Source organism: Miscanthus floridulus, chromosome 12, assembly GCF_019320115.1.
Source record: "Miscanthus floridulus cultivar M001 chromosome 12, ASM1932011v1, whole genome shotgun sequence".
NCBI lineage: Eukaryota > Viridiplantae > Streptophyta > Magnoliopsida > Poales > Poaceae > Miscanthus > Miscanthus floridulus.
This window is the reverse complement of record NC_089591.1, coordinates 43474911-43499523: the sequence shown is the minus strand read 5'-3', so window position 1 is coordinate 43499523 and position 24613 is coordinate 43474911. Positions and strand designations below refer to the sequence as shown.

Below are 24613 nucleotides of genomic sequence, written 5' to 3'. Positions count from 1 at the left end.
TCTCCGATCTTCTAAGCGACCCTTTCTTGATGTTGACACGTGGCTAGATATATAACTAAATCTCACATCCACCATCTCGCCACAACACCTTTCCTCCATGAGTAAAGGACTCAAGGCATTTAGATTCTACCATGGAGCCGCTTCTCTCATCACGACTAATTTTTTTTATGGACACAACGTGGCAGCCATGGAAGCTGGGGTCTCACGGATGATGTTTTGGTTCCAAGTAATTTTCTTCGGTGGAATGAGAAGGTAATGACAATGAAGTGAGTGTGAATTTTAACAAAAAGGAAATCAACTTTTCCCAATGGCACTAAGAGAACTCATATAATTAATTTGCAGAGGAATTAAAAGGATTTACTTTGAAAAAGAAAGAAAACATAAAACAACTACATATATACATCATACTTAAAGCGTTTACAATGGTGTCAAATGATAATCAACACAGGGCTAGCATCCCCCTACTACTATTACTACACACACTCACTTGTGAGTATATATAGGATTCTCTCTTTTTTATATAAATATTTTGTAATCTTGTATTGAATATTTTAGCTCCTACATAAACTCAAATGAAAAACATTTCAACTACAATGTTTTAAATCTTGTCAAAGCCCTACAACTTTGGTATAAGATGTCTATCTATGCGAGATCGTTTGAAAAATTCAAAAATTTGAATCTCGAAATATGTGAATTTGAAACAAATATTTGAGACACTAAAAACTTCAAATCAAAAATTTATCAACAACAAACATGTACAAAGTTTAAATGTTGAACAAAATCTATGAACTTAACGACTTCAATTAAAAAACTTTTTAACTATAAAGTTGTAGACTGTATTGAGAACTACAACTTTGATATAAACCATATCAACATTGGAGATCATTTGAAAACTTGAAATTTCAAAATCTGTAAACTGAAAACAATATTTTGGGACTCTCTAAACAGTTTCAAACAAAAAAACTTCTCAACTACAAAATTTTAGATCGTGTGAAGAGCTACAATAATTTTGATATATAAAGTTTATCTTCATCAAGTTCATATGGAAAAATTATGAATTATTTTTTAGATGAAACTATTTTTAAAGGTTGTAGGAAGATGATGGACTAAACACCTCGTAAATGTCATGCTTTCTTGGGGATCTCATGGATCACCAAAACCCTAGCCTTATGTATGGTGGCAAGGCAAAGGCAGACGTGCTCCTCTAGCTCCTCGGCGAGCCTCCCGGAGGCCGAGCAGCTCCTCCTCAGCTCGCTCACCATCTCCAGCACCGCTGCCGGGCACCTATCGCTCGCCGCCTCCACGCACCGCCATGCCATGTCGTTCTCCCGCTCGATGCCGTTGGAGAGGCGCGCCACGAGTTGGTTCAACGTGTCGAGATCTTTGCCGAGGACGTAAGTGCCCTTCGCCGCGGTGTCGAGCTGGTCCTGCAGGAGGGACAGGGCCGTTGTGATTTTGCCGCTGGACCGCCCCTTCGTCGTCGTCGCCGTGAGCGGCCGCCTCTTGAGCGCAATCTGGCAGAGCCCCGCGGCCGCCGCTGGCCCGATCAGCAGGCCGATCAAGAACAGCAGATATGGGCCCGCGCCGATGGCGGCAGCCGCAGCCGCGACACTCGCTATGACGAGGAGCGTCCTCGAGAGCTTCTTGACAGCCTTCACGATCTTGAGCTTTCTCGCCACTCTCCCGTGGCTTGATCTGATGGTGTGGAGTATGGAGGAGCACCTGTCGTGGATCTGCCTGAAGTCGCTTCGCGTCGTGGTGCAGAAAGGGTTGCTCCTGACAGGAAACGGCGGCTCCTCTGCAACTGCAAGGGAAGCTCTGAAACTAGTGCTTGCCGTGCTGTCTGCGGCCATGGCCGCACGGAACCTGTCCATGGATCGGTAGTTGCTTTGGGTGCTCTTGACGTTCCTGAGCAGCTGCCTGCACATCTCCAATGCCTCAGCGCTGGCGTCGAAGTAATCTGCCAACGCGAGCTCCATCTCTGAAGGAGCTGCGCTGCGGCGCATCAACACCGTGTTCTGAAGCATCAGAGATGTGAAGTCGTCCTGCTGCGTGTCAAGAAACACCTCCATTTCTTCCTCTGGCCGCTGTTTCTTTGACAGGAAGCACGCGTTGGACTGTGTTCGCAGTGTGTTCTTGTACTCTTCCTCTATGTCGAACGATTCTGTAGCGCGCACCGACATTTCCATCCCTTCTGCTGCAAAGTAAAAAAAAGAAGGAAAAAAAATCAGCTTAAGGAGTCCAACTGGGTAACACTGGAAACATGAGGCATCTTCAGTTGTCTGAACATGTTTAAAGAGAAAACCTTGTCGATTGTATCTCACCTTGCAAGTGCCAACAATGGAAAGATTCAATTCTTCAGACCCCAGTACAGTGCAGTACAGAAGTCTTTGAACCCTTTCAGCTTCTTGATCCTTTGCAATTGCGACACACTGTTTGCCTCTTATGCAGATTCTTGCCTTGGCTTAGAATTCAGCTCGCCCGCCCGAGCCAGGCTTTATAAGCAAGCACCAGTGCACTACAGCTGAAGAAGATCTTGCAGCCCCGGCCGGGCGTCCCCTGATCCCGAGATTGAGGCCGTATGTTATCAGCCGTGTGCTCTCATGGCCAACTCTTGTACGCCACACCGTACCGCCGCGTGGAAGGAGAAGGACGTGTGTGTATCTTGGGGTCTGTCTGCCACAGCTCAACTTTATTAGTAAAATTGTTTTTTTTTATTATTAGTAAAACTGTTTTTTTAGAAAACAGTTTCATGAACAACTTTATAGGTGAAGTTGAGCTGTTTTGGAAAAATTATTTGGCAAAACAGCTTCACCAACAACTTCATGCATAGATGGGAGAGAGAAATGAAAAAGAGAGCTAAGATAAGTTACTTTTTTAAGCTTCATCTCGATTCATGTCTTTGTGAGAGGAGAGAAATGAGTGTTTGGCTGATTTGTCCTTTCTCCGCCGCCCAACTGGATAGGTGTCTGAACCTGTGGTTTTAGGCGTGGGGGCGGGGGGTTGCCGGAAATAGCTTTGGTTCTGAACTTCTGATGGTGATGGCTGAGGCCACTGGCCTGTGCTGGCACTGGGTTTCTTGATGTCGCCGTTCGTTGTTTCTTGTTCGCGGAAATTGGATTGCGTGCAATGACGTGAAAAAACCGCCATATCTCTCCAGAACATTCGCCTTCTCCTCCGCGGTTCAGGCAGTGGTCAGCGGAGGAGGACTGCTAGTGGAAGCGGAACATAACAATAGGAGGCCTTAAGAAAGCAGGATTTTTTTATATTTTTTATTTAATATTTAATAATAACCGTGTCTAAAAAAAATGTGCAGATTTAACCGTTTTCGTCGTGCCAGTCCGGCTGGCATGACAAAATAACGCTACTGTGCCACATGCGTTGGCGCAACAGGATCTACCATGTTAGACGGCGTTTCTACGTGAAAAAACCTTATCACACCTCGCGTCACCGGGAATGGGGTCACAAGACTCAACTTTAAAAAAATTGTAACTCTTCGATATAATGTCGAATGAAAGAAGGTTTTTATATGCAAATTGTAGATCTCGATGAGATCTACAATTATTATCTTGTTTTAAGTTTTTACATCTGAGAACGTTAAGATGCCCAAAACATAATATAAAATTTCAGCAGCATAATAAAAGGTGTAATAGGGCTTGTCATATTAGAAAAATAATATTTTTATATGGTTTCAAATGAAGATAATTTTTATATCAAAGTTGAAGTTCTCAATGAGATCTACAACTTTATAGTTTTAAGTTTTTACATTTAAGGTTGTTAAGATGCTCGAGAAAATAATATAAAGTTTTAGCAGTATATTAATCGTGCACCGGGGTTTGTCGCCTCATAAAAATTATATTGTTCTTGAAAGGTGACAAATGAAGATACTTTTTATATCAATGTTGTAGCTATTGATGGGATTTACAAGTCTTTCGTTTTGAAGTTTTTCATTTGAGATTGTTAATATGCTGAAGAAAATAATACAAAATTTAAGGGCCATATAAATCGTGTACAAATTTTTCTAGAAAAATCATATATTTCTTATTTCATATCATATAAAAATATTTATTCAACGTTATATGGATAGATATGATTATTCTAAAATGATAAGTTTTGATACGTGATTAATATGCCCTTTAAATTATGTATTATTTTCTTAAGCATGTTAACGATCTCAAATGAAAAACTCCAAAATAAAAAAAACTTGTAACTCTTATCGATAGCTACAATAAAAAGTATCTTCATTTGACACCTTTGAAAAAATATAATTTTCAGGAGGTGACAAGCCCTGGAGCACGATTAATATGCTACTGAAACTTTATATTACTTTCTCAAGCATCTTAACGATCTCAAATGTAAAAACTCAAACTATAAAGTTGTTAATCTCATTGAGAGCGAAAAAATTGATATACAAAGTACCTTCAATTGACACATACATAAAAGATATTGTTTTTCTAATACGACGAGCACTAGTGTTCATTATTATGCTGCTGAAATTTTATGTTATTTATTTGAGTATCTTAACGTTCTTAAATGAAAAACTCAAAATTAGAAAGTTGTGGATCCCATCAAGATCTATAATTTTCATGTACAAATCATCTTCATCCGATATCGTATGTAAGAGTTATGATTTTTCTTGGACAGTTAGAACACCAAAAATAACACGGAGTCAGGTGCGTTAGTATGTTTGCTAGTATGACTAATTTCGGGTAGCCACATTGGAAATGCATTATGCTTGCTTGCACGGGAGGGAGCATCTCTTGCTGACCACACAAACAAAACAAACAAGGAATCCCATACGCATAGCGTCTTGTTGCAAACCTTCTACACCACTGCATGACATCACAAGTATACGTATATGTATCTCATATATATACGTCACTCCAAAAACATACACGCCCTTTTTTAGCACATGCACAACCTGAAACATTGTAAAATCTTGCACAACTTACAAACACGCATCGTCGAAAAAAAAAAACTTTCAAACACGCATCAGGACACGTGCTATACTGCTATCATAGGCCTGGAGCCCTGGATCCTGATCCTGATCCTGATCCTGCAGGTGATACTGACACGCGGTTCGGACTTCACTCGGTGTGGTGGCTCTTTCCGATCGTGGGCGGCGGCGGCGGCGTGAGGTGGCCGCAGTCGAACCACATGGTGTCGGCGAGCCTGGGGAACACGAACCTGTAGAAGATCCAGTCCCGGAAGGCCTTCACCATCCACCCGCGCACGCCGCGGACGCTAGTCCCGCCCTGCTGGACCCACCCGGACAGGTAGGCCCCGGAGACCAGCCAGGCGGCGCGCCACCGCCGCCGCGCCACGTACGCGGCCACGCCCTCGTCCGGCGTCGCCGCGCGCGACAGCGCCCGGGCGAGTACCACCGCGTCCTCCAGCGCGGAGCACCCGCCCTGCGCCATGTCGGGCGTCATGGGGTGGAACGCGTCGCCGGCCACCTTCACGGGCCCGCGCGCCGCCGCCGCGCCTAGCAGGACGGACACCGGGTTCCGGTACAGGAGCGGCGCCCACGAGAGGTTGCCGTGGTCGGAGCGGCGCACCACGTCCAGGTACTCCGCGGGCATGTGGCCGCCCAGGTTGTCGGTGACCTCGCGCAGGGTCTTCACCGGGTCGCCGGTGGCTTCTTTCTCTGCAAACGCAGGAAGCACCAGCACGCGCGTCGGAGCTGAGCCCTGAACGAAGGACTGGACTGGCACTGAAGGGTGGCATGCGTGTTAGATACTCTGGACCATCCGTGGCGTAGATTAGTGGGGTTTTATTGGGTTTCTCGTAGAAATGGTGTGTACGGAGAAGGAGAGGGAGAGGGAGAGGGAGAGGGAGAGTTAGGGTTAGGCACAGACCATCAGTAGGCATTGAGGCGGATCCGGCCATCACAGGTTCGTCGGTGAAGATCTGCGCACGGACAGCGACGGTTGGTGTAGCGGTGGAGACCGGCGGTGGTGGCAAAGGCAGTGGCGCTTCCCGCCGCTGGCAGTGCCTCCCTCTCGATCGGACTAGGGTTAGACGGTGGGGTTGTGGCGGCGGCAGTGAACCTCGTATCCCGAGCCGTTTTGCCCCGCCTCCTCTTTATAGGCACTGTACGACGGGAGCCCACTAGCCACTAGATGGCTGGACGTCCCCGATCAGGACGCGGTCAAGGGTTCCGTCTCGACCGTTGGGTCAAGACGGATGAGATCAATTCTAACATTCCCCCCCTTGATCTCAACTCATACTTTAACTTTAAACTTTGACTTTAATCCCTTTCACTTTTATTTGTTCCATCATATATTAGTGCATAGAGCATGCTTCATCGTCACGGTCAATCGTCGATAGACTTAACAGCTACAATACACATCTCTGTTATGAAACAGATTCTAACTTTTGGGCCCTTTATTATCTAGAAATTATAGGCTATACCATAAACCCATGTCTACTGTGTGTTCTCTAAACACACTGGGTGGTAAGCCTTTTGTACGTGGATCCGCAAGCACTTGCTTGTTACTTTAATACTTTTAGTATGATTTCGGACTTTCTCCTTCACAACGTATAACTTTAACGTCAATGTGTTTGGCACCACACTTAACCCGTTGTTATAGGAGCGAACTACTTAAATGGTTATTGCTGTTGTATACCATTATCAATTCCGGGTGTAAGTTCTTTTAACCATTTCGCCTATCCTTAAGCCTCATAATAAGCTATATTGTGGGTATGCATCTTTGATAACACCACAACTGTTTCTTTGGAGCTTTTCCACAATAAAACTCCAACTACGAGTGTTAGCTACTATGTGGGTTTCACTAAACATCTCGTCAAAATTTAACATTTGTACCCACAACTATTTGAGAGTACTTATTCTTTCTTACTCACCATGAGGCCTGTAAATCTTTGCACAATTGCAAAATATTCTCAACTCCATTCCAGTGATCTATATCTAGACTGGACTTCTGCCAAAACATCCCAGATACATGAACTATGTCAGGGTAAGTTCTTACTTATAAGCACTCATTAAGCTTCCAACAGCTGAAGCATATAGGACGTCCTTTCGATCTCACATTGGTTCTTGGAACACTAAAAGTTCCCAAAACTATTTTCCTTTACTATAGGAACAGGCGCAGGTTTACTCACATATATAAACTTTATTTCTTTAGAATCTTCTCTAAGTATACACTTGAGATAGTTCTAATACCTATTTTTTCTTTTATCTCGGTAAGTTCCAATTTCTGGAACGAATGATGCTTTATCAAGATCATTCTCATTGAAACTTGAGAACAAAAACTGCTTCTCCTCCAACCGTAGATTAACACCACTACTAGCGAGCAAGGTGCTATCCACGTGCAGGATCAGGAAAATTGATTTCCCATGTTTAAACTTTGCATAAATTGAATTGTCCTCTACATTCTCTTTAAACCCAAACTTTCTTATTGTACTGTCAAACTTCAAGTACCAATGTCTTGAAGCTTGCTTTAATCCATAAATGGATTTCTTCAGGCAACATCCCTTACGTTCTTTTCCTTCCACGACAAAACCTTTTGAGTTATGCCATGTAAACTTTTCCATACAAATCCCCGTTGAGGAATGTGTCTTTACATCCTTATGATGTTACTGTAAATCGTAATGTGCCATTAACGCCATTATGATTCTTAAAGAATTGTTGCATTCTCATTATAATCTATTCTTTCTCTTTGCGTAAATCATTTCGCCACAAGTGGCGCTTTATAGCTTTTCATATTCCCTTTGGAGTCACATTTGTCTTGCAGACCCATTACAGCATATTGTTTTGGCTCCATTGAAAATTTCTTCTAAGTCCCAAACATCGTTGGTATTTATCGATTTCATTTCATCTTCCTTTGCTTCTTGCCATTTAGACGAGTGAACGTCTTTCATGGTTTTTTCAAATGAGGTGGAATTACCCTCTATTTGAATTTCTTTCTTAACATTGACTCCTTAGTCACCAGAAATATCTGATTTTCTTATTCTTTGAGACCTTTTGGGGCCTCGTGGCACTTCTTTCATATGGGGCTATTGTTACTCTTCATTGCCAAAAGGCAATTGTTCTATAGCCTCCTGTATCACAAGATCCTTATTTACTTATTCATTTTCTTTAAGAGCTAACATCAGGTGTTGTATATGTCATACAACATCAACATGTATTAAACAATTTGTTGCTCTAAAATACTATAGTGGATATGTAATCCCACTTCTATTCAAGCTTTAGGTATCTACATACCATGCTCCCCTAGATTACTCCATCTTCTGTAAAGATGGTGTATCTTCAAATTTCCTATTTTGGGTTTAATCTGCTAAAAAACTCATATGGCGCGTTTAGCATCGCCTTGATAACTCTGAACTCGTCCAGTATGAATACTAGCCGACTATGCTATCTTCCTATCGGAACTATAAAAGGTCCAAAAATTGAGCTATTTCTTTACTTTAGGGGTATCGTTATTATGATCGTCTTACTCCCTCAACGATCACATTCATCTTTTATAGATCACTTTTACCTTCAATGCATAGTATGCATTGCATTATCTGAAGTATGGGGAAATATCTTTCTTAATTGTCTTTCTTAATTAATCTTATATTTCTCCCCCTCGAAATGTGGTATGAACTTTTCTACCACAATTTCGAAACATTCTGAACTCTTGTGAATGAGGAAACTTTGATTACCTACTTCATCCACATGATTATATCATGCAAACAAAATTCGTCTGGGAGTACATTTTCCTCATTTCACTTCAAAAACTCAACATAGTCTATTATTTTCAATACTTATGTAAGTCACGCTTGCATATCATTCTTATCTTTTGGTTCACATGCAACTTTCTTTTGTTTTTAAACTCATTGAGTACTTAATGACCATGACACAATCAGAGTGTACGGTCAATACTAGGATAGCATAAGAGCTATCCCAAATTTCTCTCCATGTGCAGGATACACTTAGAGCACATGAGTCATCACATCCTTCTCCCGCCATGCGGGATAAGTACTATATCAAACTCTCCCGCCATGCAGGATTGTTTAGCATATGTACTATGCCAACTTTACCCTACCATACGGGTATTTTCTCAAACTTTTCCCGCCATGCGGGTACTATCACAAACTTTTCCCGCCATGCGAGATAATTCCCTTGAACGGACATAATTGCCAGAATTGACTTGTGTTCAATCATTAAATTCAGAAATAAATCCGAATATTCTTTTAATACACATATTTAATCCAATGTTAGTCAAATTAAACATGTATATGACTTTTATAACTCTCATAAGTGAAACTGAAAATAAATTCTTCTTCATAGAGAATATATAAAAGACATTTTTCAATGAAGACTCTCATTGATCTATCTCTTTTCTTGGATCAATATCCTAGAATTCTTTTCTTTTGAAGCCATTTTTTTTAAAAAGAACACATTCCCTTAAGCAATGGCATTCTTTCATACATAACTTGCCCTTAGGCATTTCATCATCTGAGTCACAAGTACCCAGCTCATTTCTCTTACTGCCTTCAAGAATGAAAGCATGGAAGTCTTTTGTCTAAAAAAAATATTCAACAATAATGCTCATTAAACTTTAAAATCTTTATGTTCTATTCTATATCACCGTTGGGTAGAAATAGAATAAAACATCATTCTTCTACATTAATTCCACATCATCGTTGGTCAGAAATGGAATTAACGTATAGAAATTCAATAATCTTGAAAACATAGAACTGCTCCTCAAAATTAAATTCTTCCGTTGGTTCGAATTTAATTATAAGACAATCAACTTCATTGCAGCGGAAACATGAAAATACATTTCTCTAGTTTAAGAGCATTCCTTGATCTTTATCTTTTCTCTGAAAAATTAGTCACTTTGATGCAAAATTCATCAGAGATCTAAACTTTAAACATAGAATTCATAGAATTATAATATTGTTATCATCAACGTTGGTCAGAAAATAACAATACCATAATTCAACTTTAAACTTAAACCCATAAATAAACTTATAATATTGTTATCATCAACGTTGGTCAGAAAATAACAATATTACAATTCATCTTAACTATAAACCAACTATTCCTCCAATTAAAATAATCCAAATTTAATCAGAGTATAAAATAATCTTTGCAGCGGGAACTATGAACATAATTGTTGAATTTTACCCACAGGAAAATTCTCTTTTCCAATTTTCTTTGATCCATTTATCACTGGAAAAATTAGAAAAAGAAAATGGCTTAAACTTTTACTGCGCTGTGGCCCAACCATCAAAATGGCCCGGCCCAAATCGGCACCCAGCCCGGCCTTGCTCCCTCGCACGCGCGCTCTGCCACCCAGGCCGCAACGTGGGCCTAGGTCGGCAAAGCCCCGCGGCCGCGCGCCCCGCCTAGGCCGCGATGCAGCCGGCTCGATCTCGGCTGTCCGTGCGCATCCGACGGCCGAGCGCGCATCTAGGGCGAACAAAACCGCTGGGCCGGCCGCGGGCGGAAAACCTAGCTTCATTTCCTCTTCTCCCTTCCCTCTCTCAGCCGCGCGGCGCACCCAAGCGATAGCAAGCCGCGCCGGAGGAGAAGACGAAGACGGCGCCACCGCGGGCCCTCTTGCCAGCGAGCACGCTCCCCATCGGGAGAGCGTGCCGCCATCAAGCGGCTCCGTGTCGGCGCCCTGTACCCGTACCCGCGCGGATGCATCTCGGCGACGAACACCGGCGCGGTCCGGTCTTTCCCGCACGACGGCGGAGATGGCAGCGGTGAGGTAAGCCACCGGCCTTGCTTTTCCCTTCTGCGTTTCTGCTTGTTTGAATCTTGCTTTTCTTCTCGGTTTCGGCCGATTTGGGGATGGGGATTGGATCAAGGGTTCGGGTTTCGGTTCCTATTCTTCCTCTCCGAGTTCGAGTCACGGGTTTAGGGTTCGGATCAAGCGGTCTTGAGGCCGAGCCCTTCTATCTTCATCCAGTTAGGGTTAGGGTTAAGGAACCCCTTCTGTCCGCTCAGATCCGAAGGATCTAATCCGTTCTTTTCTTTTCTGTTCTTTTGATTCTCTTCCCACGCGTCAGCAAGCCGGCAGCGGGTGCTCCATCCCGCGTGAGGCGGTAGTGACGGCGGCGTGGAAGCCCTGGTAAGACTTCCCCCGGACCGTCCAATTTCTTTAGGGTTAGAGTTTCATTTTCTCCGAACCGAAGTTCGTTTCTCTTTCTTTTCTTTCTTCTTTTTTTTTGCCCCGATCTAGATCACACGCTAGCAACCATGGCTCTGATACCAATGTTATATACTTTGGACCATCCGTGGCGTAGATCAGTGGGGTTTCATTGGATTTCTCATAGAAATGGTGTGTACGGAAAGGGACAGAGAGGGAGAGGGAGAGTTAGGGTTAGGCACAGACCATCAGTAGGCATTGAGGAGGCGGATCCGGCCATCACAGGTTCGCCGGTGAAGATCTGCGCACGGACAGCGACGGTTGGTGTAGCGGTGGAGACCGGCGGTGGTGGCAAAGGCAGTGGCGCTTCCCGCCGCTGGCAGTGCCTCCCTCTCGATCGGACTAGGGTTAGACGGTGGGGTTGTGGCGGCGGCAGTGAACCTCATATCACGAGCTGTTTTGCCCCACTTCCTCTTTATAGACACTGTGCGACAGGAGCCTACTAGCCACTAGATGGCTGGACATCCCCGATCAGGACGCGGTCAAGATGGATGAGATCAATTCTAACAATGCGCGGTGACTTCTTCACTTGCCTGCAGCGACGGTGTTGTTGACGAGGAACCAGTAGACATCGGTGTCGCTGATGGGCACCATGCCGGCTCTGAGACCCTCCGAGAGGAACTGCCGGAGCTCCCGCTTTATGCCGTGCCCGTTAGGGAAGACGGAGAGCCCGCGGACGGCAGAGCCACCCGAGCTCGCCGGCTCCGACAGGCCCAGCCACCGCGCCACCACCGAGTGCACGCCGTCTCACCCGATCAAGACCTGATAACGCGCGTGTGCAAGAGAACAGAGAATCATGCCTCGTTTTATTTGGAACACCGCTACAAGTCGTACACTTCTTTCGTGTCTGTCGAGTTATTGGCAACCCTGCATAGGTGTACCTTGGCTCGGATCACCGTGCCGTCGTCCAATCCATGGACGACGGTCACCGACGAGTCGCCGGCTGCACGCTCGGTGTCGATGGAGACGAGCTTGGAGGAGAAGCGGACGGTGCCCGGCGGCAGCTCCTCGGCGAGCGCCTCCAGCAGCGCCTTCCTGTCAACCGCCCTCACTCTGACTTCTTCACCCCTTTTTTGTAAAAAAGTTCAGTTCAGTCAAACAACCAGGCAGATCAGCCGATCAGGTAAAGTCACTGTTTCAAACCCAAAATCACACAAAATCCGACGAATTTCTTGAGCAGCGTGACAAGTCAAGAATTGGAACTCGCAGGAATGATGGACTCACTTGTTCTTGTTCCCGGCGAAGCGAAACACCTGCGTCGCCCCGGTCTCAAGATTCGTCACCTTGGATCTGCGCGCACAGCCATGCGATTCATCATGTAAGTCGAGAGCAAGCATGGCGAATCGAGCTCGAATTGAGTTTGGCTTGAACTCGGCGCGCGACGCACGCACGTTTCGTAGGCGTCGTAGCGGGAGGCGAGCTTGTGCGCGACGCCGAGAGCGCGGAGCGCGAACCAGCCGTTGGGGAAGATGGTGAGCGCGGCGCCGGTGGCGCGCAGCCCCGCGTGGCGCTCCAGCACCAGCACGCCGCGCGCCGCCGCGCCCGCCCGCCAGAGCGCCAGCGCCGTCGCCAGCCCCGCGATGCCGCCGCCCACGATGACGACCTCCGCGTCCACGACGTCCTTGGCGGCCGCCGCCGCGTTGCCGCCGCCACTGGCTATCGATCGGTCGTGGAGGCGTGGCCCTCGACGGCTGACCGGGGTAGCTCGTACGTGTACAAGGTAGGAGGAGGAACTACTATGCTCACCGCTGCAGGTGGCGGCGGCACGCTACTTTGGGCATCATCGATCGATGTGCGTGCCTGATCTTGGCGCACGGCGGAAAGTGGACGTAAACAAGTGACAAACAAAATAAAAGGACCTTTTGTCAGTGATCACTTGTCATAAACAAGACACGAAACGATTCTTTTTCGAGGGACATCGACAGCTCAATCATGCGATTCGATGCAATTGTCGGTCGATCAACTCTTTCGTGGCGATGAAGAGACAACGGCGTGCGTGAGTGCGTCCAAGATCTGACGATTTTCTATCTTGGCTGTGTCCTCGGAGAGAGGCTCATGAGTCATGACTTGCAACTAGACCCCGAATGTTGTGGTTAGGATAGATGACAGCATAAAAGGGAAAATGAGGATGGATGACATTTGACAATATAAGGCCTTGTTTAGATGCGTATATATTCATCTCAATCCACATGTGTTGGATCCATTCCATTCCACTCCAATAAACGTGGATTGGAGTGAATATACATGCATCCAAACAAGGCACAAAAGGTGAAATTATTGTCTCTTGGTTTGCATTAGAGGTGGCAAAGGATTAGCATCCAAATCCATATGGATTAATCCAATTAAAATCCAAGGGGTATCCTGGTACAAAATAATTAATGTTCAGTCCAGTTGCTCATATGTCCAAATTCACCCAATATGATCCAATAATAACAAAATTATTATAACTACAATGTTGATTCTATATCAAAAGTTGGATCTCAGAATCTATAAGCGTGTCTCGTACCTTGAAATTTTAGCGAAATGGATTGAATTTTTTTGGATGACTTAATATGATTACTCGCTGCTTTGTGCAGTAACTGGATATATATGTGGGCCCTATGTCAAGACCTGGATGCTTGAATTAAAAACCTCGTGTTCACATCTTTTAAAATTTTAGCAAAATGAATTGAATTTTTTCGGAGATGACTTAATATGATTGTATCGGTGTTTTGTCACCCGATGAGTGAATTTATACGTATGTCGTGCTGCTCAAGAAAGACGATGGTAGCATCCAAAGACACAAGGAATTATACTGGTTCAGACCGGAGCCCTACGTTCAGTCTTGGAGAAAGATCGAGTGTGTGTTCCTCCGTTGAATGCTCTTAAGTTCTTACAATAGAGTATGCAAGAAGAGTGGAAGAGGTAGGAGAGTGGAGAGGGAAGAGGTAGGAGAGTGGAGAGGGACTGCCCGAATCAAGTCTCGAGAGTCCGTCCCCTTAGAAGGGTGCCCTGGCTGCCCTTATATAGAGTCTAGGGCCAGGTCACATACAAAAGAGTTAGATTCTCTTGACCGAGCGATCGTGAGCCTGAGGGAGGGGAAACTAGCTATCTTGGCTTGCAAGGAAGGTTGTCTTATCTTGGTGTCAGCGTACGTCCGAACGTGGTTATCTTCATGGTCTTCTGCCCACGTCGCAGCATGGGGTGGTGTGGTGCTACAGCGTCGGTCGTGGCGGCACTATTGGCATGTTGGTGGTTCGCTAGCCGTTCTGTGTGACGTCCGTGGTCTCGTCGTGGCCTTCGTCATTGTTTCCTGGTCTCCCAGGGGCATCATACAGGAGTAGATCGTCGCTCCCGGGTCATTAGTTGTCTTGCTGGTCGTGAAGCCGATGACCACGATTCGGAGCTCTGAAGTCATGGCCTTCATTGGCTCGGTTGGCCTTGAAAGTCAAAGCCATAGACGGGAGCCCCATCCCATAGTGGGTGGGGCCGTACGCCTATTCCGTCGGTCCGTATTTGGACGGTGGACTACCGTACATGTCATCACCGCTAGGCAGTCCTGTCTTGTCTGCGATGTGGTGCAGGGATGACGTCTGCTCCAAGACGGCTGTCCTTTCGATCCTCGCGGACTGAGCAGGCGTGCCTGTCCCTGTCGGGATAGTCGTACTTGGTGGAGCTCAACCCCTCTCCGTTCCTCCCAGAGGTTGGGGCGGAGGAGAGGTCGTGCGGAGCTGAGTAGCATGTGGTGAAGGGACAGAAAAGTGGTCGTGGCCGACTCCCTATCCCAACACTTGGCACAGGCCTATATAGCTTAGTTGGGCCACGGTCGCTTGGACTTGCACTAGCTTGTGAGGCCGCCGAGCGGCTAACTAATCGATGTCTTGAGATACCCGGGGTATCATAACCATGATAGATTGTCTGCTTCTTTGTGCAGACTTGTGTGACTAGATATATATGTGGGCCCTATGTTGCAAGTCAGATCCTAAAATTAAAAACACTGGTGTTCACACCTTAAATTTTAGTGAAACCAATTTTTTTTAGATATGACATAATTGATTGTATGCTACTTTGTGTAGAGCAGTATAACAAGATATATACGTGGACCACATGTTATAAGTTTAAAACTATAAATTAAAAACTGGTCTAGCCCTCAAGTTGTTAAGTCCACATGAATCCAATGGACACTAGACTTTTTGAGTTAATGTCCAATCAATTTTGGATTTTATTGGACCAAATGATCATGAACATCCAAATACAGATAGGTCTCATCCAATGCAACCAAAATCCAATTTAATTTTGTATTATCTAAATCCACTACCACCTGTAGTCGGCAGGGGAGGAGATTATGGCAGAATCATCAAATCTAATGCCTCCTAGGAGCGCTCACTTTCCATTAGACACTAAGCACTCAAGGGAGAACACCAAATTGCTCGGTTCCGTCGAGCACACCCCAGGGGAGAACCCGAAAATCCACATTTTTCCATCAGGATCACAAATGAGAGAATAAAGCTTATATTATTCTTAAACATTTTTACATCACTTTTAATACAACATCAGAGTATAATATTTATTATAACAGCGGAATGTAATTATATTATCAGAGTTATGAATAATTTAAGTTAACAGCGGAATATAAACATGTAATCAGAATTACAGCGGAAATAAATAGCTAATCATGGCATGATGAAGCATTGATAAATAAACTATGACAACAGATTATAGAACTTTTCTTTACAAAACATTTGGTGAGAGATATAAATAAAAACTACGTTCGCAGCGTAAGGAAATTCTCTCTGAGCCCACCAGGAGGAATCCACACACAAGGATCAGCTCTAGCATCCACCTATCACCTGCAACAGAGGGAATAAAACCCTGAGTACTCAATTGTACTCAGCAAGACTTACCCGACAGGAGGAAAGAAAAGACTCCAAGGATATGCAAGGCTATCTGGCTTGTGGGTTTATTGTATCTGTAGGAGCATTACTAAAAGTGCATCCTTATATTCGATTTTTATTAGCAGTGCGTTAGTTCATTAACTAATAATTCTATGTAAGCACCTATACTACTTTCAAGCAGGTGGTACGCAATCAGATTTCCTTTTCATCACCTTTCGTCTTCTAGTTCTTACTACGGTGTTAGAGTTAAGACAAGCCGTACTGACTCGGTGGCGATTCGTGAATCAATGTTCCCAGCTGGGTACCCTGAAAACACATGCCCCACTTGTACCCAAGGCACAAGCAGGACCAACCCATCACCCTCCTGTCCTAGGTGTCCAGGTCCCCATCCAAACTGGGACTCCAAGCCTCCGCCCCTGAGTCCCAGACTCAGTGCGGTACAAGGACCTCCTAACCCAAAAACTACCCTGACAATCGGTCCGGAAAGAGCCGGATCCACGACAAGAGAGCAACGAGTCTTCCCTACGCCCATATCCAAGTATGTGCTCGGGATAATAGATCTATGACTTGTCTAGCGTCTATTGCAACGACCGATCCTTAACCGACACAGATAGGGAAAGCAGTGTAACCAAGTTATGCCCCGCGTCCGCAACGACACAACCTCATACACCCACCAATACCCAAACCACATCCTTGCCCGGTCACTATTTTCCTTTCCATTACTTTTATATATTCTAAGTGATAATAATCCAATAATATATTTACTATCTCTCGCGAGTAACAGCCATCACTCGACTTCTACCGGAGTCCTGTAGCATAGCAATCTACGCGATCCTATCATACTAGTAAGACTCATAGGATATATATATATATATATATATATATATATATATATATATATATATATATATATATATATATATGCAAGTGGATTTCATTCAACTCCTTAAAACTTAATGCACAAATATAATTTAAACTGTAGAAAAGTAGGGGTTATGCACCGGGGTTTGCCTGGGTATAATATAACCAAAAGTTAGTATTTGCATCTTCAGATCATCGACCATCAACTAGATAGAAAGCCCATTGCATCATCTCCTGGAGAGAATACCATTACACCATCTTTAGATTCCTAATCATCCTCCAATTGATCCGTTGATCCATCATCGTACCTATATGATATGCATTGATGCAAATGCATAGATGTAAATAACCAATGACAGTCGAAATGCTTAGAAATCCAATCACGCCTCACAAGCTAACGAGATAGATCTAATGCTGATCTACGTATCCATATTGTCGAATAAGGCGTTACTTCCTAATAATTATTTTAGTTATATAAACCCAAGTTGTTTCTTTATTTTATCCTATCAATTTAATCTTTATTCAAAATAGAGTATCATTATCTATCTAGCAAACTAATTATTCTAGAGCCACAAAAATTACAGTGAGCAGCTAATATTGCTAGAAACCTACTGTAAAATTTCAGATCTAATATTATTACCAATTTATCACAACAATTCCTATAAATTTATATTTTTACAATATTAAGTATCTCAAATTAATTATATAGCTCCTAAAAATATTCTCCAACTATGTGAACAAATTATACTAGCAGGTAGATCATGATTTTAGGAGACTAACAAAATTAGTTTTACCATTTTTGGATTCATATACCATTTTATATGCATTTTACAATTTAAACTAGAAACCGATTTTAGAAAAAGCCTTTCAGAATTGGAAATAGTCGGCGGCCACTAACTGGCCTAGTAGTCCAACGCTAACGCGCAGCCCAGAAGCTATGGCACCAGACCGGCCCAAGCAGGCATGCGGCCGACAGCCCAGCCCGAGGCCCAATGGCGTGCGAGCACTGGCCAGCCAGTTGGCCCATGCGCGGTGCCATTATTGACTGGTACGACTACAGGGCAGGTGTTTGATAAGAGCACAGAAAAGAGTATGGGAAAACGTGGGTCACGACAGACGTGAACTACGTGCGAACGCAGAGCATGAAGCCACAGTGTAGACCTAACTCTAGAACAGGAACGAGTCAGTCGTGCACAATATGACACACGTGACACCTATGGATGGTGTATCTTCAAGCAATACGACACTACAATGCACAAACAGGATATGTATGGATGCACGTCCTATACGTTCATTCACTGTTGCCAACATATAGGGCAACCGTTCTTATATTTTTGGCCCAGCGTTATCTCTCTGTAGCTAATCGATATTATTGGACTATGCTCGAGTCAGTGTACCTGAAGAAAATTGATTAAGCCTACCTAAGCCAGCAGAGTGCCATCTATCCTGGATACATAACCATAGTAATAGAGCTACTTATATAATTTTGCAGTTGAACGTCCTAACTTTTTGTAAAAATAGGTTGTTAAATTTTACTTTAGAAAAGGTTTTCGAAGCTTTATTTCCTCATTTATGCTCTGATACCACCTGTGGCAGAACCGCCTAATCTAATGCCTCCTAGGAGCGATCGTCTTCCATTAGACACTAAGCACTTAAGGGACAACACTAAATTACTCGGTTCCGTCGGACACACCTTAGGGGAGAGCCCGAAAATCCACATTTTTCTATCAGAATCACAAATAAGATAATAAAACATACATCACTTTTAATACAACATCAGAGTATAATATTTATTATAACAGCGGAATATAATTATATTATTAGAGTTATGAACAATTTAAGTTAACAGCGGAATATAAACATGTTATCAGAATTACAGCGGAAATAAATAGCTAATCATGGCATGATGAAGCATTGATAAATAAACTATGACAACATATTATAGAACTTTCCTTTATAAAATATTTGGTGAGAGTTCTAAATAAAAACTACGTTCGCAGCGTAAGAAAATCCTCTTTGAGCCCACCAGAAGGAATCCACACATAAGGGTCAGCTCTAGCATCAACCTATCACCTGCAACAGGGGAGAATAAAAACCTAAGTACTCAATTGTACTTAACAAGACTTATTCAATAGGAGAAAAGAAAAGACTATAAGGATATGCAAGGCTATCTGACTTATGGGTTTATTGTACCTGCAGGAGCATTACTAAAAGTACATCCTTATATTCGATTTTTATTAGCAGTGCGTTAGTTTATTAACTAACCATTCTATATAAGCACCTATACTACTTTCAAACAGGTGGTGATTCATGAATTAATGTCCCTAGCTGGGTACCCCAAAAACACAAGCCTCACTTGTACCTAAGGCACAAGCAGGACTAACCCATCACCCTCTTGTCCTGGGTGTCCAGGTCCCTGTCCAAACTAGGACTCTAAGCCCCCGCTCTTGAGTCCCGGACTCAGTGCGGTGCAAGGACCTCCTAACCCAAAAACCACCCTGACAGTCGGTCCAGAAAGAGCCGAATCCACAACAAAAGAGCAACGAGTCTTCCCTGTGCCCATACCCAAGTATGTACTCGGGATAATAGATCTATGACTTGCCTAGCGTCCATTGCAACGACCGGACCTTAACCGACATAGACAGGGAAAGCAGTGTAACCAAGTTTTGCCCCGCGTCCGCGGCGACACAACCTCTTACACCCACCAATACTCAAACCATATCCCTGCCCGGTCACCATTTTTCTTTCCACCATTTTTATATATTCCAAGTAATAATAATCCAATAATATATTTCCTATTTCTCATGAGTGACAACCATCACTCGACTTCTTCTAAAGTCCTGTAGCATAGCAATCTACGCGATCCTGTCATGCTAGTAAGACTCATAGGATATATATATATATATATATATATATATATATATATATATATATATATATATATATATATATAATTTAATGCACAAATATATTTTAAACTGTAGAAAAGTAGAGGTTATGCACCGGGGTTTGCCTGGGTAAAATATAACCAAAAGCTAGTATTTGCATCTTCAGATCATCCACCATCAACTGGATAGAAAGCCTATTGCATCATCTCCTGGAGAGAATATCATTACACCATCTTTGGATTCCTAATCATACTTCAATTGATCTGTTGATCCATCATCGTACCTATATGATATGCATTGATGCAAATGCATATATGTAAATAACCAACGACAGCCGAAATGCTTAGAAATCCGATCATGCCTCACAAGATAACGAGATAGTTCTAACGCTGGTCTATGTATCCATGTTGTCGAATAAGGTGTTACTTTCCAATAATTATTTTAGTTATATAAACCCAAGTTGTTTCTTTATTTTATCCTATCGATTTGACCTTTATTCAAAATAGGACATCATTATCTATCTATCAAACTAATTATTCTAGAGCTACAAAAATTATAGTGAGCACCTAATATTGCTAGGAACCTACTGTAAAAATTTCAGATCCAGTACTATTACCAATTTATCACAACAATTCCTATAGATTTATATTTTTATAATATTACGTATCCCAAATTAATTATATAGCTCCTAAGAATATTCTCCAACTATGTGAATAAATTATACTAGCAGGTAGATCATGATTTTAAAATACTAACAAAATTGGTTTTACCATTTTTGGATTCATATACCATTTTATATTGATTTTACAATTTAAACTAGAAACCGATTTTAGAAAAGCCTTTCAGAATTGGAAAGGGTCGGCGGCCACTAAGTGGCCCAGCTATCCAACGCTGACGCGCGGCCTAAAAGCGTGCGGCACCGGACCGGCCCAAGTGGGCGCGCGGCCGACGGCCCAGACCGTGGCCCAATGGCGCGACGAGCGCTAGCCAGCCAATTGGCCCACGCGCGGCCCAGGCGGGGCGGCAGGCCAGCCCAGGCGGGCAAGTGGCGTGTCATATTTGCAAAACAGCCCCTGTACTTTCTCAAAACTACGCGCAGTCCAGCAGGTACTATTCGCATGAGTCATGTTTCTTGCGATAAGAACCCTGTAAAGTTTCTATTCTCAATTCTTACCCTTCTCTTCCTCTCCAAAACAGAGGAGGCACGGGAAGACCATCCGTCGGCCCAAAGGAGTAGCTCACCGGCGACGGTGTTGTCGTAGGGCGGCGCACGGAAGCATCAGCGGATCTGGCCGCACCCATGGACGGCCACAGCACGGTCGGGCGATGGCGGCCACAGCGCATCGGCGGAGCATCGACACAGCCGCGGCGTGCGAACCACGGAGAAGACGCACGGAAAGGGGGCAGCGACGTGGAGTCGGAGGTCCGACGCGGCCATGGGGCACGTGCGCTTGTGCGCACACGTGAAGGGTAGGACAACGGCGTGTCCACAGGGGCACTGCAGGGCGCGGGTCCTCAGCACCGACGACAAGGCGTGCATCCGACCGGGGAAGCGCTCCAAGCACGGCGGCTGCGCAGCGGCGGCACGCGTACGCGAGGGGGAAGGCGCTGGCCGGGGCACAGCACGGTGGGTGCTACAGTGGTGGATCATGGGTGCCTCGGGATGGCTGCGGAAGAAGCCATGAGATGCGAGGCAAGATGGAGCTACTCGGGTCCACGCAGCTTGGTGCGCAGCGCGTACTGCAGCAGGCAATGGCGGCACGCCAGCACGGTGCACGCGTGAGACAACAGGGAGCAGCAGTGTTGTCCTAGAAGCACGGCCAGGCACAGGCGGACCCGGTGGCCTGGTGCGCTGAAGGGTGTGGGCGCGCTCGCTCGTGGGGACGGGCCAGCACCGGCGGGGTGAGGCGCGGCGACTACGAGGCAGCGCGGGGAGGAAGAGGGGGGGTGCCGGCGCGGGGAGGGAGGGGGACAGAAGGAGGGCGGCGCTGCAGACACGGGGCAGCGTAGCAGGGAAAGGCAAGCAGGAGTTGTGATCCAGCGCGGGGAAGATGCAGGCCCAGCGCGGTCGAAGAGCTCACGCGCAGTGGCCGAACTGAAGCTGAGACGCCACCTCGCGGCTGTAGAAAAGGAAAGGGAGAGAGAGAGGGGCATAAGCATGCGAGATAGCATCGGCAGCGGGCCACGACGACGTCAAGGACAGGGCATGCGATAGGGGCGCACGACACAGCGTGGCCGGTGCCGGTGCAAGTACAGGCTTGGAGTGGACATGGCGTGGCAGGAGCAGGGCCTCGTGCTCTCCTAGAGGAAATTTTAAGTAAAGCAGTACACGACAGCAGCAGGGACGACACATGCTCCACGCGCTACGGCACGGCATAGAAGCAGACAGAGAAAAAGAAAGAGCAAGTAATCGACTCGACGGCGCGGCGCAATGATTTGGGTGGTTCAAGCGGTCAGGACGGCAGCTGTCGTGAGTACGTTACCAATTTATCTAGGGTCTAAAACGAGTTTATACGTAAACATAAACATGTCACTAGACCAAAGCTTTTCAACTGAGCGTACTTATCAAAATAAACACGTGAGTAATGATATATATATATATATATATATATATATATATATATATATATATATATATATATATATATATATATATATATCGTTTTATTTATTTATTAATAGATTTTATTTTATTTATAAAAGTTGCTTTTGATGCGTAATCGAATAGAACAAACCGTTTGCTAGCATCATCGTTCAATATTCCTAAATATTTTTACGCACTGAGTATTTTAACTTGGCTATTTATTCGAGTCCACAAAACTAAGTCATACACGGGATTCGCTTATCGCATCAAGTACATTTTAAATCAAAAATTCCGATAAACTCGTTTCGAAAATTTTACTTAAGCCTAAATCACGACGCTAACGAGCTCGTAACACCAGAGGTGTTACATAGATAAAGTTGGAGCTGGGTCCAGTAGAGGTACTGCAAGTAGGCTAGCAGCTCCAACTCCATTGAGCGAGAAGCGTTATAAGAAAAAAATTTATTGTCATTAATTCATTGTAAATTTGTGGTTTGATTACTTTGTTAGTCAATTAAATAGATAGAGATTGTTCATTGGTTAGTGAATTCAACTTAACGGTTATTTAGATTTGAAAAGCTTCTCTACTAGTAGAAATTCGGCCAAGCGGTAGTAACTCGGGGCAAGCACTCATGAAAAGCACTAATATTGCTGAATTTGAAGAACAAGAAGAGCCAGGGGACTCATAGCGACATCCACTAGGATTGGTATGTTTTCCTATTATGTTTGACATTCTTGTTAAATATTCTCTCAGTTATCACTTACTAAATTTATTTTGGTTGCAGGTTGTCTATGTTTTTTTTAATAATTTGATGTATGATAAATTATGTAGACTATGGAGCAAAAATTATTCTTATGTGCTTTTCATTTTAGAGGTAATCAACTTGAATCTTTGCCTATACCATTTGTTTACCAAATTACCGATTAGAATATAATTGTTATGCGACGAACCGATATAAATATGGTATACCTATGTGTCTAGACCGGAATACTGATAAGGTGTATATATGTGGCGGTCCGTCCTACTAATTTTTCGTTGGGTCTGCCACTGCACATTTGTCTCCTTTTTGGAGTGGGGTTGTTGCGTACAACAACATCAAAAAAAAAAAGTGAAAACTTAACTTATAAGGGTAAAAAGTTTGACGAACTGAGCTTAGCTAAGTTGGTTAGATCTATTGTTGTAGAACCCGTCGATCTATATTTAAATCCTTGCCTTGCCACCGCCGGTTTAACTTAGTTCTTCAGAGGTGATCATAGGGATAGATTTACAATCATGTATATGAATGTATGTGTCTATACATATCTCGCAAAAGGATAAAAAAGTATGAGAACTATTAAAATCACATTTGAAAAAAAAACTAAATATAAATTCATGAAGATACATGGCGATGACATTCAAAACGAACAAAAAAACTATGAATATGGCTGCACACAAGATATAGGCTAGTACTTGATAAGTTTATCACAATGAACCAAAAATGCAGAGTACAATATGCATATTGTGTTGTAAAAATGAACAAAAAAGACACTAAAAGTTATTATAGTAATTTTTATTAGTCGTATGTGTTAGATATGAACGTTTAACCTTTAATAACGTTGTTAAGTCTATCACCTCTTCCAGTCGTTTTGTCCGGGTTGTCCCTTGGAGGTCTTTCAGGAACTCGAGCCCGCGAGGCGCGAGCAATGCAGCAAAGTTGAGAAATTTAGGGGCTGTTGGGTTTCTATTAGAAAATTTTAGTCCCTGTTCCATTGGATGTTTGACGTATGTATGAAGTATTAAATATAGACAAAAAAAAACTAATTGCACAGATTGTGACTAATTTGCGAGACGGATTTTTCAAGCCTAATTAGTCCATGATTTGACAATGTGGTGCTACAATAAATATATGCTAATGACGGATTAATTAGGCTTAATAAATTTATCTCGTAAATTAGTCTCCATCTATGTAATTAGTTTTATAATTAACTCATATTTGATTCTCCTAAATAGCATCTAAACGTCTAATGTGATATGAACTAAAATTTAGTTCGTTAAACCAAACACCCTCCTTAGATTGACCATCGCTCGTGCCACTGTGCCAGGTTGTTGCTGTTCAGGCTGGGCACATTAAACCCGAAAACCGAAAACCGAACCGAACCGAACCGAAACCGAACCGAAATGTTGGTTTTTCGGTTCTTCAGTTCGGTTTCGGTTTTTGTATTTGAGAACTTCGGTCATCGGTTACGGCTTCGGTTCCCACGTCG

General features: G+C 43.9%; 1 protein-coding gene and 1 pseudogene across 1 annotated transcript; both read right to left on the bottom strand.

Annotated features, from left to right (window-relative positions):
* Positions 1–1124: 1124 nt before the first annotated feature.
* On the bottom strand, positions 1125–2513 carry LOC136496628 (UPF0496 protein At1g20180-like). Its single transcript, XM_066492360.1, has 2 exons — positions 2325–2513; positions 1125–2197 (listed from the first exon to the last, which is right to left on the bottom strand). The coding sequence occupies exon 2, from the start codon at positions 2187–2189 to the stop codon at positions 1125–1127; it is 1065 nt and encodes a 354-aa protein (XP_066348457.1). The 5' UTR covers positions 2190–2197; positions 2325–2513.
* Positions 2514–4886: 2373 nt separating this feature from the next.
* On the bottom strand, positions 4887–21226 carry LOC136495783 (monooxygenase 2-like; annotated as a pseudogene).
* Positions 21227–24613: the final 3387 nt, after the last annotated feature.